The following is a 17,331-nucleotide window of genomic DNA, read 5'->3' on the forward strand; positions in this document are numbered from 1 at the left end:
GCACAGGGAACTCTACTCAATCCCTGTAATGACGTATATGGGTAAAGAATCAAAAAAAGTGGATATATGTAAAACTGATTCACTTTGCTATACACCCGAAACTAACAGAACAATGTACATCAACTATATTCCAATAAAAAATAAATTAAAAAAAATTTTAAAAGCCAACATTAAATTCCAAATGCAGAGATACCCCTGAATTGGCTCAAGACTTACCTATAACAAGATGTATCCAAACCCTACCAGTTTTGCAAAAACTCAGTTTGAGGTCTACATTCCTCTTAATCCTTTCCCTCTCATTGAAACAGTAGTGCTAAACTATATGTTGTTTTTCTTTTGTACCTTTTGTCCATTATGTTAATCTTACTTCCACAAAAAGACAAGTTTCCTGAAGGCTGGATTCATAATATATGTGCCTAGGAAGCAGCCATGTGCTCACAGAAAGAGCTTATTACTTTATGGATTGACTGTCTTAAATACAATAGTTATATTAAGTTTGCTATTATCTTTCTATGCTGCTTAATTTTAAGGTATTTCAAATTAGAAAGAACTGAGAACACGCCTTTAACACGTGTATAGAATCACACATAGATGTGAAAACATCCTACAAGAATTATCTAATTTAGCCTAATTAATCATCTAATTAATTCTTTAATTATTAGAAAAATACAGACCATAATATTCTTATTTTTTCCACTGTTAGCAATATATATCTTTTACAGTATACAGTGGTTAATTTTTACCATTCCCTGAATGATAATGAGAATATATTTTCACAGTAGCAATTGGTGACATTTCAATAAATCAATGTGCTGCAGTGATACCTAAATAAAAGCTTATTTCACTATAATGATGCTTCCAGGCTTCCCTCAAGTCAGGTGGTTACTTGCAGTTAATGATCTGTGACATGCCACACAAGTAGTCCTAAAAAGACTTATTATCCACCGCATGTGCAACAATATTTGCTTTATGGATGGCTAAATGAATGAAGACATTCAATGTAACTGTAAAAGTAAAATCAAAAGAAAACTTACAAGTAACATGTTTTCTTTAAGTAAAAGGGCTGTGACCATTTTCCATTAATACTTAACCTTTTGCTGGAGCAGTGCAACCACATATAATGCTCAAATCCATAAAGCCCAAGAGCTGTTCTGGGTTAATGCTAATTAACTGCCCCCAATCAAAAGAGCAGTAACTTTCCAAAAATGTGATATCATCAGCCTTTATTACTGACGTCAAAGTCACATCACAAAGCTTAATGAACAATAAAAAAAAAGACAAATATGCTTTATACATAAGTTGAGAGTATGTCTTTCAGTCGAATTTACATATAAATATACAACAAAAACACACCAAGAAAAGAATTATTACTATCATGCTTCAGAGAAAATTTGCTAATCTCAAACAATACACTATCTTTTATAGCTGCCAGACTTTGTAAGCATTCAAATCTTTACCATTTATAATTTTATTTCATTTACTAGACTCGGCTTTTGTCCACCATATGTCCACTGTGGATTAACTATTCCCTTAGGTACAATTAAGGCCTTTCCATTTGTTGTAAGAAGAACTAAGTATGAAGGACACAGCCAGAAATAACATTTATACCTCAACCAAAAACAGAAGTACATTCAAACTCCAACGATGGTTTATGCAGCATCTTTTTTTTTATTAAACACATGTCTACAAAAGCAAAATAAACTTGAGATAAAAATTCATGGCAACTGTACACCAGCTTTCACCATTCAGATTGAATATCAAAATTATATCACCTCCATTAATAGAATTTAAATATTTTTTCAGAAAAATATACTTCTAAACTACAAGTTAAGTGAAGGGTGGCTTCCAAACAATAATTATAACCAAAATTTTAATCATTTTTTATGTATTTCAAAGACATTCCACAAAATCTTTAATGTTTTTGATTTTTAAATCCTTAAATTAAAAATATACGAGACTTGGCAATACCTCCTCCCAGTACCCATAACGAGAAGAGAGGATCTGGAGAAAGAGTGGGAAATACAATAATAACAACTAACACATACAGCACCTATATATACCAGGCACGGTTTTAGGAGCTTTATATATATTTAATTTTTATAACGACCTCCTTATAAGGTAGGTGCTATTGTTATTTCCATTTTACAGATGACAAAACTAAGGTACAAAGAGGGTGAGTACCTTACCATGGTCACACATTTAAATAAGTGAGCCCATATCTGAAACTAAGTGGTCTTACTTAGAAGTCTGTGTCCTTGACCACTACTCTACACTGTCTCTATATTAAAGATATTAAGGTGCTAGAACACACTATAAAATAAATATCCATAAGGGAAAATACCACTTCTCATCTTTTTAAAATTAAAATTTTGAATGAAAATTAAGCGATGAGGGCTAAGAGTTTCCTTTTCAAAAGAACTATGTGTGTAATGTCAGAGGCATTTTACATGATCTTATGTAGTAGTAACTCATAAGCACCAAGTGAGGCTGTTATTATATGCCTCTTCCAGATGAAAAACCTAGCCTCACAGTATTACAAAAGCTAGGGAAAAAAACAGTATTATTTTCTCTTTATCATCTCAAAATTTCCATAGTTTCATCTTTTACTAAGGTAGAGAATTAATAATTTTCTAGTCATTCATAGCAAGTATTTATTGAGCATTTTCTGTGTGCCAGGGACCGAGCTTGATACTAGAGACACAGCAGTGAACAAGGTAGACAGTCTCTGCCTTCATGGAGCTTTAGTTACAGAACACCTACATAATTCCAAATAGTAAAAAAATAAAATAAAAAACTCTGCTCTAAAAAAGGTGACTTTTTCAGAACATTATAGAGATCAAACTAGTCACTACCAGTAAAGAGAGGGAAGGGAAGAGGGGCAAGATAGGGTAGGGGCTTAAAAGGTACAAACTATTATGTATAAAAGAAATAAGCTACAAGGATATATTGTACAGCATAGGGAATATAGCCAATACTTTGTAACTTTAAATGGAGTATAATCTATAAAAATATTGAATCATGATGTTGTTTACCCTAAACTAACATAATATTGTAAATCAACTATACTTCAAAGAAAAAAAAGAAATGCTATTTTTAGAGTCCCAAAATCACTTGAAAGTTGGTCATATTTCCAGGGTGTGCCTGGCAAATACTAAGAATTCAATAAATCTTGGTTATATTTATTGTTATTAGGTATATGCACCTATTCATGTATATAGAAAATGGATACTTAATAATCTAATAACTGAATGATAAAATGAGCCTAAGAAATCATCTCTGCAAAGATAAGAAGACAGGATTTCAATCACATGAAAAGTTAAACTCTCTTAAAATTGTATGGCAACAAATATGTTCAATTAATCAGACTTACAACTAAACATAGTTTGGGTCATCATATTTTAGGAATAGAAGGTGCTCATGATTGCCTAGTACAATCCCCTTATTTTATACATGAGGATCATCTTAAGTGATTAAATAAATTGCCAGGGTAATGTAGCTAGATAAAATAACAGTAGCAGGACAAAGTTTTCTGATCCCCACTATAGTGTTCTTTTAATCTATATTGGATTTATTAAACAATCACAGCAAATATAAAGTAAATCATTAAAGGGGCTTAAATTACATTAATAAAAATCTCAAATCTTTTCACAAAAAGTTTTTATAGCTGTATTTTTTTAATATTTAATTTTTAATTTCTTCTAAAATTTAAAATCAGAGTCATCATAAAAGAAACAACAGGTGGATTATGTTTTCTTTAGCATTTAATACACTTTCTCTATCATGACAATGAAAGACAGACAGAAATCATATAAACAGATTGCTATGATCGAAATGCTTACACAATTCCCCCAAAACAAACAAAACAAAACCACAAAATCCTTAAACTTCTCAAGCTAAGTAAACTGTAATATTGCCAAAATGGTTTAAAGTAGGCCAACTAAAAAAAAGTAACTATGAAATGACATAATAACATCACTGCAACAACTGTCAGGTGAAAAATAGTTTCTGATTAGTATTATGAAAAAGCACTTATTTGACATTTTCTTCCCCAATGTATCAGTCACAACACCAGTGTGAATGCAAGCTTATGCGTTTAATTTGATAAAACTACTCAACCAATTAAACTTGAAATACTATCAGTGTTCTTAAAGTACAGTAGGAGTGTGAAATACCACATAAGAGAACAGCTGTAAGCGTACGTATTAAAATACTCTCTCACTCAGTATACAGAACACTGATGCTATCCGTAACAGAATAAGATGCTACCAGCATCCTCCAGTATGTAAATAGTCATAGCTCTATTTGACAAATTTATATATAAAGAGAGGAAAAAGAAAAAAGAAAAAAAAAATGAAGCAACAGAAACATTAGGTCCATCTGAAAAAGACACTTGGGTCTGATACTTTTGGGATTACTATCACCAGAACAAAAAGAACCATATTAAACTAAATGGGTAAGGGGCAGAATGTTATAATTTAGACTGTATAAACAGAATGAACTTTTCAAATCCCCAAAAGAGTCTTTGTTTATGCTTTATAAATTGTAAACTCTTTTAAACAAACTGGTAATAATGACTCACTTCTTCACTTTTATAGAAGTTGATATGAATCCTTCAAAACAGGAATCAAAGTAAATGTTACTTACTTCATAGTTTCACATTTCCACTCTCCAGATACAATAAGAATTTTTGAAAACTCAAAAAGTCGCAGTATAGGTAAGTACTTTCATGTAAATTCCCATAAAGTTCTTAAAGCTGGACATAAAGCCATCTCTTATACTCATCTATTATGAAGAATAAAGAAGAGTCTTTAAAAGCCTTGTGATAACTTTACTGAGAGCATCAGTAAAATTTTCAACTTAAAATTTACTTGTTTTACTAATACATTTCCATGGAGTTCAGGGAACACAACTTACAGGGTACATTAAAATGTAACCTTTGAACCTCACAGTGTAAAACATCACTTCCTGGGCAGAGATAGTACTCCAAGAACAATCAATCACTGTTAAGAAGAATATACACTCAACATTGTTAATTAGTGTTGATGCACTCTTCTCTATGCCCTCATCTGTCATGAAGATTGTTTAAAAATCTGAGTTATTAGTCTTTATTTGGGAAAGGATCTGTTTAATATCTTTAAGAGTAGAAATCATTCATCCATCCACTCTATACTGGAGCATGATAATTCCTACTCCCAATACAAGTTACTGATAACCACCACCCCTCCACTAAGATGCTATAAATCAGGAAGGGGGCAGCTCCTATGCAACCCTGTTAATTTCTGTTTACAATCTATCCAACTGAGAATGTTAGCTAGTCAGGGGAGAAACTAGGTGATGGATCAGATAGTAGGAAAACATAACAGCTTAAAGATAGAAAATAACAAAATGACAAATTAAAATGCCATGTGGTTATAAAACATGGATTGAATATAAAATTAATCTTTAAAAAATTAATATTCCTGAGTGTTCATTTCATTTTAATCTGAACTTTCCCTGAAACACTAAAAGAAAAACTAAACGTGTATTTGAGTGCAGACTCTGATTTTTAAATTAAACACACAAATTTAAAATTTGTAAATAAAAAGTTGAAAGTGTAAGTTTCTACCAGTATGTAAAAGTCACAAGAAAATGAAGCAAAATTCTTAATTTTTTTAGATTTATTTAACCTAAAGTCATGATATAAAATCTATGACATTTTATCTCTAACATGACCCAGCATAATATAACTTCAATGTGTTTCTTAAGAAACTCTGACATTATTCACCAGAGTGGAATTCACTAGGCCAGTTGGGCCTGAAGGCCATCTAATAAGTTCTCTGTTACCTACTTATTAAGAAAACCATTTTCCCTGAATAACATATCCCAGGCCATATACACTTTTAATTTCAAGAGAGTCTTCCTGAAAAGGCTTTTATTCACTCATTTGGTATTCATTCATTCAGAGATTGTTCTAAGTGATGAGGTCCCTAGCTTTCACAGAGCTTAGACAGACAAGAAACAAACAAGAAATGATATCAGATGACAATGAGACTATGCAAATAACTGAAACAGAACGTCCTGACAAAAAGGGACTTGATGACTCGTTTAGATTTGAGTGGTCAAAGAAGGTAACTCTGAGGAGATGACATTTAAGATGAGATCCAAATGACAAAATGGAGCCAGCCAAGACAAATGTGCCTTACACATATAGTGGACAAGGGAGCATTTAGTAGAAAATGAGGTCTGAGATGTAGGTAGGAGCCAGATAACCCTGTGCTTGATGAAATTGGATAAGGAGTTTGGATTTCATTCTAGTGTGATGAGAAAGCACTAGAGGGTTTTAAGGAGAGAAGTCATACAGTATGATTTGCCATTTGGGAACTGGATTTAGGAGATCAAAGCTAAGAGCAGGAGGAAGAGTTAGGAAGCTAATGCCATAGTTCACATGAGAGTGGATGATTATGTGTTGGGCCATGGTCAGGTGCACCTGTAATAAGCCTGTAATAAGTGGTCATATATTGAAAATCCCTAGGTTCTGCAGCACAGGTTCTGATCAAGTGAGAGTGCCCCGATGCTGGGAGAGCAAGACCTTCAAGGCCAGGAAATCAGGTATTAAGCCTGGTGCAGAAGTTGCCTTAGATGGTAATATAATTGTTTCCAGGTGCTTATGTGGCTATATTCATAGCCGATCAGACAACGCACTGTACTTGGAGCTGCAGACATCATCAAACTCCAATGGAACGTCCACAAAACACACAGAATAAGTAGATGACTTACCCCTTTCCCATTTTTTTTAATAATTTTTTTTATTTTTATTTTTTTGGCTGCATTGGGTCTTTGTTGCTGTGCACAGGCTTTCTCTAGATGCGGTGAGCGGGGGCTACTCTTCGTTGTGGTGCGCAGGCTTCTCATTGCGGTGGCTTCTCTTTGTTGTGGAGCATGGGTTCTAGGTGCACAGGCTTCAGTAGCTGTGGGACGCGGGCTCAGTAGTTGTGGCTCACAGGCTCTAGAGCGCAGGCTCAGTAGTTGTGGCACACAGGCTTAGTTGCTCCGCAGCATGTGGGATCTTCCCGGACCAGAGCTTGAACCCGTGTCCCCTGCATTGGCAGGCAGATTCTTAACCAATGCGCCGCCAGGGGAATCCTCCCTCTTTCCCATTTTGAAAGTTACTACCAGGAATATTTTTTTACCTCACTAGGGAAAAGTAGGGCCTTCCATGGAAATTTGAACATAATTTATTAATCCCAACAACCAGACAAAGCAAAAGAAAGTCAAATTCCTAGAAAACTTGAAGATGGTAGAGAAAAAGAATAAAATTAAGACCCAGATTAGCAGGTCCCAATCACTCCTTAAGCACTCTCTGTGGTTCAACCTTTGCACAAATTAACAATGGCTAGCTGAATACACATAGCTGGCACTCGACAATGTTTTCTGAATGAATTGCCCTACCCAACACACAGCATGAGAACTATCGTGGTAAAAAGCAAGGAATAAGATGGTGACCAAGGAATTCCCTAGGAACCATTTTCTTCAGGCTACTTTTGTAAAATATCTATGTCAACTGTACTAATTTGTAACTTGTGATCTTTCTAACTGAAACTATAGTCCATGCTTTTAAAAGGCTATTATGATTAATAATAATAACTAATAGTTATTGAGCACTTACAGTGTACAGGAGATGTGTTCCAGGTGTTTTTATGTAATAGTTCATTTAATCCTTAAACCAACTTTATCAGACAGAAACCATTATCCTCATTTCCAGATGAAGAAATTGAGACTTAAAGACATAACTTGTCTGATGTTACACTGCCGATAAGTGAAGAAATTGGGCTTGTAAGCAAAGTCTGTCTAAATTTAAAACCCTCTGATCTTAACCACGACTCAATACTTCATTTAAAATCTTAAACAGTACAAAGAAATAACACTACTGTTTTATAACGTTTTAGAATTGAATATAAAATAAAATAAATTAATTTGTTTTAAGTACAGTTGACCCTTGAACAACAGCGGTTTGAACTGTGCAGGTCCACTTACATGCAGATTTTTTTTTTCAATAGTAAATACTACAGTACTACATGATCCGAAGTTGATTCAATCCATGGATGCAGAACCGTGAATAAGGAGGAACAGAGTTTACAGAGGGATGACTATAAGTTAAACGTGGATTTTTGACTGCAGGAAGGAACTATGCCCCTAACCCCTGTGTTGTTCAAGGGTCAAATATATTATATACTTTTAAGTATTATATACTGAAATAATTAACTTACTAATTATCAATTCTATTTCATTAAAGCAAGTCCCTTCCTCTGCTGCCTATATCATTAACCTACACTAGTTAAACCATAATAAAATGTAATCTTTACAAAAATAAACCTGTAATTCATCTTTACCTAAAACTATTCTCAATCCTCAGCCCAAATTTCTGAGAGTTTACCATATTTTAATAAAAAGTACATGATTTTATAACTTACTAATTATAAGCTCTTACTATGGAACAAATTCACACACTCTTTGTATGGAAATTTTCTCTGTATCCCATCTTTTTGCTAAACTTTGGCTAAAAGTTGGCTACTGCTGCCAATATTTTCATAGCCTACACATATTTCTTTTCAACATATGCTTTCTATTCAAGCAAAGAATAGGACAGAATAACGAATTTTTAAAAGATCATTTAGGCAGATGATGACTCTGTATATAGATAATGATCATAATAATTCAGCTTCAAACGTCTTCCCATCATGCTTCTTTTGCTTTGCCTTTAACCAGTATCTAAAGTCTTTGCTTTTAATTGAGGAAATTCATTGTCAATAGATCTACTCTAAAAGAAATGTTAAAGGAAGTTCTTCAAGCAGAATCTGCTATCAAACAGACTCTTGGATCTAAACAGATAAATAAAGAGTGCTGGCAATGTAATAAGTAAATGTAAAATAAAATGTACCTTTTTTCTTATTTTTAATTGCTCTTAAAAGCTAAATGACTGTTTAAAGCAAAAATTATTTATAGAATATGTAAAAATATATCTGACAATAATAACACAAAGGATTGGGGCGGGAGGTAATTAAACACTAATGTTTAAGTTCCTTATACTACACACGAAGAGATATACTATTATTTGAAGGTAGACTAATTAAGGCTGTATAGTGAACATCTTAAGGAAACAACTAAAAATATAATATATAAATATATAATATGTATAAGTTAATAGGTGAAATAAAATGTAATAATAAATGATCAGTTAACTCAAGAGAAAGCAGAAAAAGAGGAATAAAAAGAAACAATAGACTGAACAAATATAACACTCATCTGATGAATGAAAAAAGTCAGATGAAACAACTGTGAAAGCCTTGCCATCTAGAACATTCTCTGAATCTGGGAGCTGCTTCCTTGACTTGGAAAACGTTCCAATGTTTCATGAGGCCCTTGATATAGAAACTCTTAATAAAATCTCTTTAATTAGTTTGGTGTTGCTCAAAAAAAAAGTCTTTGCTTTTTAATATATTCCCAAAAAAGAAAATGAGTGCATACTACTATAATGTAACATCAACATGTAAACACAAATTGTAAGATCATTCACTACATGATCATATTGATCATATGAAACTGGGCCGGTGACAGAGAGCAGTAAATAATATCCAGGAAAATGTTCATCTCTAATCACTTAATTTTACACATGTAACATTCTGTGTGTCTGCATACTCTATTATATGATCATATTCTGAAAGAAAGTATTATAAATACAAGAAAGGGGTTAGAGCTAAACCAAAAGTGAAAAAATTCTTTTGACTTTCATGCAATTATATCTCAAACATAACACTGTAACAGTTTTGTGCATAAATTCATATAATTATATAAATGTTTGTTTTTGAAACCCAGGAATGGCATCACCAGCACAGTCCAACAGCCCATCTAGCCTGACATCCTGTCTTAGACAGTGACCAATGGCGGAGGCCTCACAGGATAGCATAAACACATAACATAATGTATATAATTGTGCACCACTACACCATTACTCCAGATGTAGTTAGATTATATCCTGAAAGAAATGAAAACAAATCCCAACCCCCATCACTCCCTTACTCTATAATTTCCCAAAAGGTGACGGGAAACCTCCAATAAAGCACAAATCTAACTATAATATAAAACAATGCTTTGGTGACATGACGAATGACTAACAAATTATCTCCTAAAATGAAAAGCTGCACTCAGAAACAGAACCAAAGCTCATCAAAACTTATGATTTGTAAAGGGGGATTTCAATGAATTGAAAAGCATCTGATTCACTCAATTAGATCTAAAAAATAGATGAGCAAAATTTAACTAAAGCTTTAAAAAAAAAAAAGTTTCTTTTAGCCAAGCCATCCATTTTGTGATATGTGATACTGTTTTCTAGAAAGTATTATAAAATTTATATTTTTAACTCTTCAGAGAAATGATATTCACACCTGTTTTGTAATGGTTTTGAAGTAAGGCTTGGATTTATTAAATGTTCATCTAAGTGTGCAAAACCACATAATGAAGAAATCATGGCTTGGTCCTTCAGGAAGTACTATTTCCTAAACAATTATGGACAAAAAAAATGCACTGCATTTTTAAAGACTTTTGGAGAAGATAATTCTCTTGGTAGTATACTTGGGTATTGATTTAACAAAGCTTATAGTCAGGAAACAGTGCCTGACCTGAATCCTCCATGGTATAATTTAAATTCATTTTCTCTTTTTCTGACCTCAAGTAGGTTGTAGAAGATTAGGTAATATCATATCTTATATATTTGAAAACTCTTATTAAGGTCCCCTTTACCAGGGTAAATGCATTGCAGGACTATGAACCAAATAATAATCCTGTACTGAATTCAGTCTTATAATTTTTATATGCTGTATATCATAGCCCAAGAGACAGATCTCAAAAATTACTTATCCATCATTTTTACCAAGCACCACTCCTCTCCCAATATACTCTTTCTCAAAAAAAAAAATCTATATTTAGGAACAAACCTCAAAAATTTAGAAAAGGAAGTTTATGAGCGCTGAGAGCAAGGAACAATGCACACAAAATTCCATGCAGACACTGCTTCCTTCCCTAGAACAGGGTATCATTTAATGAAATGTATCTCTCAAAATCTCTGGGGCAGAGCTGAAGCTGCAGTGTAATATCATAAAATCTGCAGCTGTGTTGCTGTTCTTAATAGTCCACACTGCTTCCTTAGACAACAGGAAGCCAAAACACACACACACTGCAGAACAGAACTTACCTTAACAAGGAATTGGCCAAAGTGGCAGAGCAGTTACGATAGATCAAGCATCAAACTGTTATTGAAAAGACTGTACACATCTTTAGGAATTTTCTCCTCAACTTGCTCACTCCAGGAAAACAGTATCTATTTATGTTTCCAAACATCATTTTTTTTTTAGGAATAAAAACTACAGGGTAGACAAATAAAGTTTCCTATATATAAATAAACATTAATAACTTACTTTTATTGCCCACCAAGGCAACCAGTGGCTGAGTTTCAGACTCCTCACTCACTTTCTTCACCACAGAATACCAATCTTCTAAATTCTCAAAGCTTTGATAATTTGTAATATCATATACCAAGAGGATTCCCTGTCGCAAAAGAGTTACAGAATATTTATAATATACTACTTTAAAAAATATTAATAATGAACACTGTTAATAGATATGTTGAATAGAGTATAAAAAGTACAAACGTGGACTGTTTGTATCTGACTTCAATTTAGGTATTAGCAGACAGATAATACTGAATGTCTTCATTCAAGATAAATCCAGCAATTAAGATACAATGCAAGCTAAAGAATAATTTTCTCAAACTGTAAGTGGTTTTCCAATGAGATATCTGGGATATGCTTGGTAAGTTTCAATAAAATGTAAGAAAATCATATCATAGAGGTGAAAAAAGCTTCAAGGTCTACAATTCTGCCTGTCACTTTCATGAGGTCAAACATTTAAACCTTTCAATAAATAACCATCTGCTGCTGCTCTTTTTAAATATTTTCAAAAATGGAGATTCCATGACATCCCCTGACAGTCAATTTCAGTGTTTAACACAATTTTCTTTAAATGAAATAAGTCGATTTCCTCTTTCGGTCCTCTGTGCATTTGCAGAACAACATGAGAGTGTCCTCCTTATAATAACCCTTCATGTACTTGAAAATAGTTAAGTAACTCCTTCACCATCTCCTTTCCAGAATAAACAAACTCAATTCCTTAAACTTGCCTCAAAGGACCTATTTTCTATCCCTTTAATCATAGTTGTTGGTTCTTCCCAGGACATGCTACATATAGTTTTTTGACATCCTCTTTAAAATGAGCAATGTAAAACTGGACATGATACTGTAATAAGAGCCTGAACAAAGCCAAATACAACAGAGGGATTGCTTCCTGCCTCTTATATATCATATTCCTTTTAATATATCCCATTATTTTGTGTGGGAAGGAGAAGAAGTATGTACACTCACAAAAATAACACTGCCACATTCTTGATTCTCATCCAATTTGTAGTCAAATACTTAATACAAAGCTCTCTGCATATTTAAGGCTGGCCCTAATGGCATTTATGTCTCCTTCTTCTTAAGTTATAATCATAAATGTTGACTACTTTTTTACACCTACTATGTACCAGACAGATATCTGGATCTTTTCATTAATCCTCACAAAAATCATGCAAGACTGGTATTATTATCCTCATTTTACTAATAAACACAAAGTCACATGGAGCCAGGATTTGAATCGAGGACTGAATGAATATAAAGTCCACCCATTCAGTCTACAAAAATTTGTCTGCCAACTATATGCCAAGCATTGTGCTGGGTACCAGGGATATGAGGAACAACCTCAAGGAACTCACAGTCTTGCAGCAAAGCCAGGCACATAAACAGACAAGTATATAACACAGAAGTCATGGCCAATGATATGCTAGTAAATATTAATTAACCAGCTTGAGGCATGGCAGCAGTGGGGAAGGGATGAGAGAGTGTTACTTGTAGCATCTGCCAATTTCTATAGTGTAAATACTCCCGTGGTCATTTTAAAGCTATCAATGTCACTTCACTGAACAGAGTTGGGTAGGACACCACTACACAGCACTTCCACCATACAGATACACTAGATATAAATAACCTCAAGAGCGTAAACAACACAAATATATAGTAAAATAATCAGTAAGTGATGCATTTTGATCATATAAATCTTTGTTTTTAATATAATTTATGAGTTTTTATATATATTTTTAATCATGAATATATTCAATAACCGGCTCACAAAAATTCCTGAAAATTTAACAACTGACTCTCCCAATGTGGCTCTAGCTTACTACTATTATGAACTTCCAGTACTATGCTCTTTTCTTCCAGTTTTATTAAGAAATAGTTGACATGCATCACTGTACAAGTTTAAGGCATACAGCATGATGGTTTAATTTACATATACTGCATGCTCTTTTATTAAACTACACTGGCCCCCAAGTCACTTAGCTTCTCTGGGTCTCAAGTTATTTGCCTCTAAAGTTAGATCATTGAATTAAACACTCTATATCCCTTTCAACTTAATTATTCCATAATTTTTATGCAAAATTGTTTGTCTGATTTATTTTAGTAATTTATAAATCTATTTCTGCCTTCCCAAATGCTTTGAAATAATGCCCAGCACAGAATTATTTGAAATAATGAACATAATCCTACTTTTCTTATTAAGAATAATGTCCCAGAATTAGCCTGTGAACAAAGCTAATATTCAATCTATTGACTCCACCTCCAGTTGACATGAGTGATACAATATATTATGTTGAAAGAGCTCTGCCCTAGAAGTCAGATTGCCTTTGGATTGTAGTCCTGGCTCTACCGTCTACTGATCTTGGGCAATGCTTCTGTCATTCACTTTCATAATACCTGTCATGCCTAACTGATTATGTAAAGTAATAAAAATAGACAATTTAAAACCAACAAACTACACACTTACTGGGAACTTTTTTATTATTATTCTGAATAAATATGAATCACATTTTCAGGGCAAACATGAGATTGTTTTCACTCTCATAAACTGAGCCTTGACCTATGGTGCCTCTTAAACCTTAAAATTTTTAGAACCCTTCTAACTAATATATTAAAATATTCATCACAACATGGTTCAATATCTGAACATAATAGAATATGCAAGTAAAACATGGCCAGCATCTCTTGATAATCAGTACTAGGCCAGAGCTATAGAATAAAAATTAACTATCACTGATCTAGACCAGGAGTTGGTAAACTATGGCCCCCAGGTCAAATCCAGCTCATAGCCTATATTTGTAAATAAACTTTTATTTAAACATAGTCACACTCACTTAAGTATTATCAATGGCTGCTTTTGCACTATAATGGCAGAGTTGAGCAGCTGCAGCAGAGACAGTCTGACCTGCAAAACCTAAAATATTTTCTATCTGGTTTTTCAAGGAAGTTTGCCAATTTCTCATCTAAACTGATATATCCCAATATTCTTCAGTCAGCAATACCTATGAATTGTCCAGGAATCATAAGAAAGATAGAAGGATAAACACCTTTTCATTAATCTAGCTATCTACCAACCCAAACATCTATCAGTTCATATATCCATTTCTCAATACCATTTAATGCAAAAATTATGATTTTTATTCTTTGCTCCTAATATGACAATTTTGTACCAGTTTTGACCTACACTCATCTGGTTAAAAACTGAGAAGGAGAAATGAGAAAACCAAAGACATTAACATACAAAAGAAGTTCTAGGACTTTCAGTTTCAGCTCAGACATGTAAAGAGCTTGGAAGTCATCACATCTGTTCTTACAATAAGAAAATAGCTGGACAAACTGAAAATCCATGACTTTTCTTGGACACAACAGAGAGTTGAGTTTGCAGGGCAAACTGCCACCCTGAAATCCGGAGTGATGGGTGAATCCAGAGAGTCACAGCCAAAATCTGCTTATCTGGAACAAAAGCCACTAGAGCCAGTAAATAGTAGAAACATTTAAATGGTCATTTTGATGAATTGTTGGAGGCTGAGTGTGGGCTAGCTTGAAGATGAGAAACTCCTGAGGGACACAGTCTTTGGGATACCCCCAGACTTTCATGTGTTTTACCTCTAGGAACCCCACAAGATCCTCATGGTGAAGAGACAAGAAAAATCCCCTCATGGCTCTGGCATGAGAAGAGAGAAAGTAATCATTGTAAAATATGCCTAGAGCATTATGTGTAAAATGGCATCCTCTCCAGGAAAAAATCTCAGAGTCTTCTACCACATGAGAGAATGGCATTTTCCAACTCCAGCCCCTTCTAGTCATCCTGTCTCACCTAAATGAGAAAAGCTAAGAAATACCTAAGAAGGTCACAGCCCAGGGACACAGATGCTTAAGTCACACAAGGCTGTGACTTAATCATAAGAGTATAGAATGTTTCCCCTCTTCCATACTTTAACACACCAATAGGGCTCCAGTATAATAGTAGATTACATTTGAAAGAGCTGCAAGACACAAACTCCAACTAAGGAAGAGTTCTTTGAGATGCCCAAAAAGACAGGGGAGGAAAAACACAAGGATATTAGAGGAATTTGATGGCTCTGCCATCTAAAGATTCAGCAAACATTAAACACAGACCAACTTCTGACCAAATTAACATAAAACCTCACACTAAAAGCCTATTTATTTGAGTTCTTATTACTCGATACATCATGTCTAGTTTTCAACACAAAATTAAAAGGCACACTAAAAGGAAGTTTGAAGAGAAAAAGCAAACATTAGAATCAGATTCAAATCAGATTTTGGAGTGATCAGAACAGGAATTTAAAATAAATGTAATTAACATTTTAAAGATTCTAATGGAAAAGGTAGACAACATGAAAGAACGGTGGGTAATATACACAAAGAGATGGAAACATTAATGAATAATAAAAAGGAAATGCTAGATATCAAAAATACTATAACAGAAATAAGGCCATTGATGAGCTCATCAGGAGACTGGATACAACCTAGGAAAGAAACAGCCAGCTTTAGGATAAGATTTAGAAACTTTCAAAACTGAAATGTAAAGAGAAAAAAGAATGAATAAAATAGAATACAAAAGAACTATGGGACAATTCTGAATGTATATGACACATGGAACTGGAATACCAGAAGGAGAAGAGAAAATGGAACTTAAGAAATATCTGAAGTAATAATGGCCAAGAAATTGCCAAAATTAATTAGACACCATCCACAGATCCAGGAATCTCAGAGAACATCAAGTAGGATAAATACCAAAACATCTACACCTAGACATCATATACTTAAACTCCATAAAACAAAACACAAAGAGAAAATCTTGAGAAAAGGTAGGGGGTGGAAGCCAAGGGGAGGGAGGGAATACCCTATCTATAGACCAACAAGGATAAGAATTATAGAGAATTTCTCATGGGAAACTAAGCAAGTAAGAAAAGAATGGAGTGAAATTTTTAAGGTGTTGAAGAAAAGGACCAATCTAAAATTCTAGACGTAAAAAATCCTTTTCTAAGTAAGGAGGAATAAAGACTTTCTCAGATAAACAAAAACTGAGGGAATTCATAGCCAGAAGACCTTCTCTGGAAGAAACGTTAAAAGAGGTTCTTCAAGAAGAAGGAAATGATACAGGTCAGAAGCTCAGTTCTACATAAAGAAAGGAAGCGTATCAGAGACGGAACAAGAAAAGGTAAAAGAAAATCATTAATTTTTCTTATTCTTAATTAATCTAAAATATAAATATTTAATAACAGTAACGAGGTATTGAGTGATTATAGCATATGGAAAAGAGAAATGAATGACAGTGATGCCATCAGGGACAGGAGGGATGAACTGAGAATATTCTTTTATGAAATATTTTATGAACTACACAGGAAGCAATGTAGTATCATATGAAGGTGGACTTAGATTAGTATAAGATGTATATTGCAAACTCTAGGGCAATTGCTTAAAAAACAAAGTTTTAGTATAATTGACAGACTAAGAGATAAAATGCTCAAAAAATCAGAAAAGAAAGAGAAAAGGGGAGGGGGAGGGAAGCAAGCACAAGGATCAGAAAACAAACATGAAAGATATGAATCCAACTATATCAATAATCACTTTAAATGTGAATGGTCCAAATATACCAATTAAAAAATATTGTCAGAGTGGATGAAAAACCAAGACTCAACTATATGTTGCCTACAGGAAACACGCTTTAAATATAAAGACACAGGTTAAAAGTTAAGGGATAAAGAAATACCATGCTAAAAGAAGTGAAAAGAAAGCTGGAGTAGCTATATTAATTTCAGACAAAGCAGACTTCAGAATAAGGGAAATCATGAGGTATAAAGATTGGCATAATGGTAAAGGG

At 33.6% G+C, this 17,331-nt stretch overlaps 1 protein-coding gene across 5 annotated transcripts in view; it reads right to left on the reverse strand.

The window, feature by feature from the left end:
• The window catches only part of RAB28 (RAB28, member RAS oncogene family), a 125,634-nt gene that overhangs the window by 92,242 nt on the left and 16,061 nt on the right, over positions 1–17,331 (reverse strand). For all 5 annotated transcript variants that reach the window (XR_013828240.1, XR_013828241.1, XM_079920683.1 and 2 more), the window contains exon 4: positions 11,451–11,580. Coding sequence is in view for 3 of the 5 variants with exons in the window: in XM_079920683.1 (XP_079776809.1) it covers positions 11,451–11,580 (130 nt within the window). In the remaining 2 variants the exon portion in view is untranslated. The remainder of the gene's footprint in view (positions 1–11,450; positions 11,581–17,331) is intronic.

Source organism: Stenella coeruleoalba (assembly GCF_951394435.1).
Source record: "Stenella coeruleoalba genome assembly, chromosome: 4".
Classification (NCBI taxonomy): domain Eukaryota; kingdom Metazoa; phylum Chordata; class Mammalia; order Artiodactyla; family Delphinidae; genus Stenella; species Stenella coeruleoalba.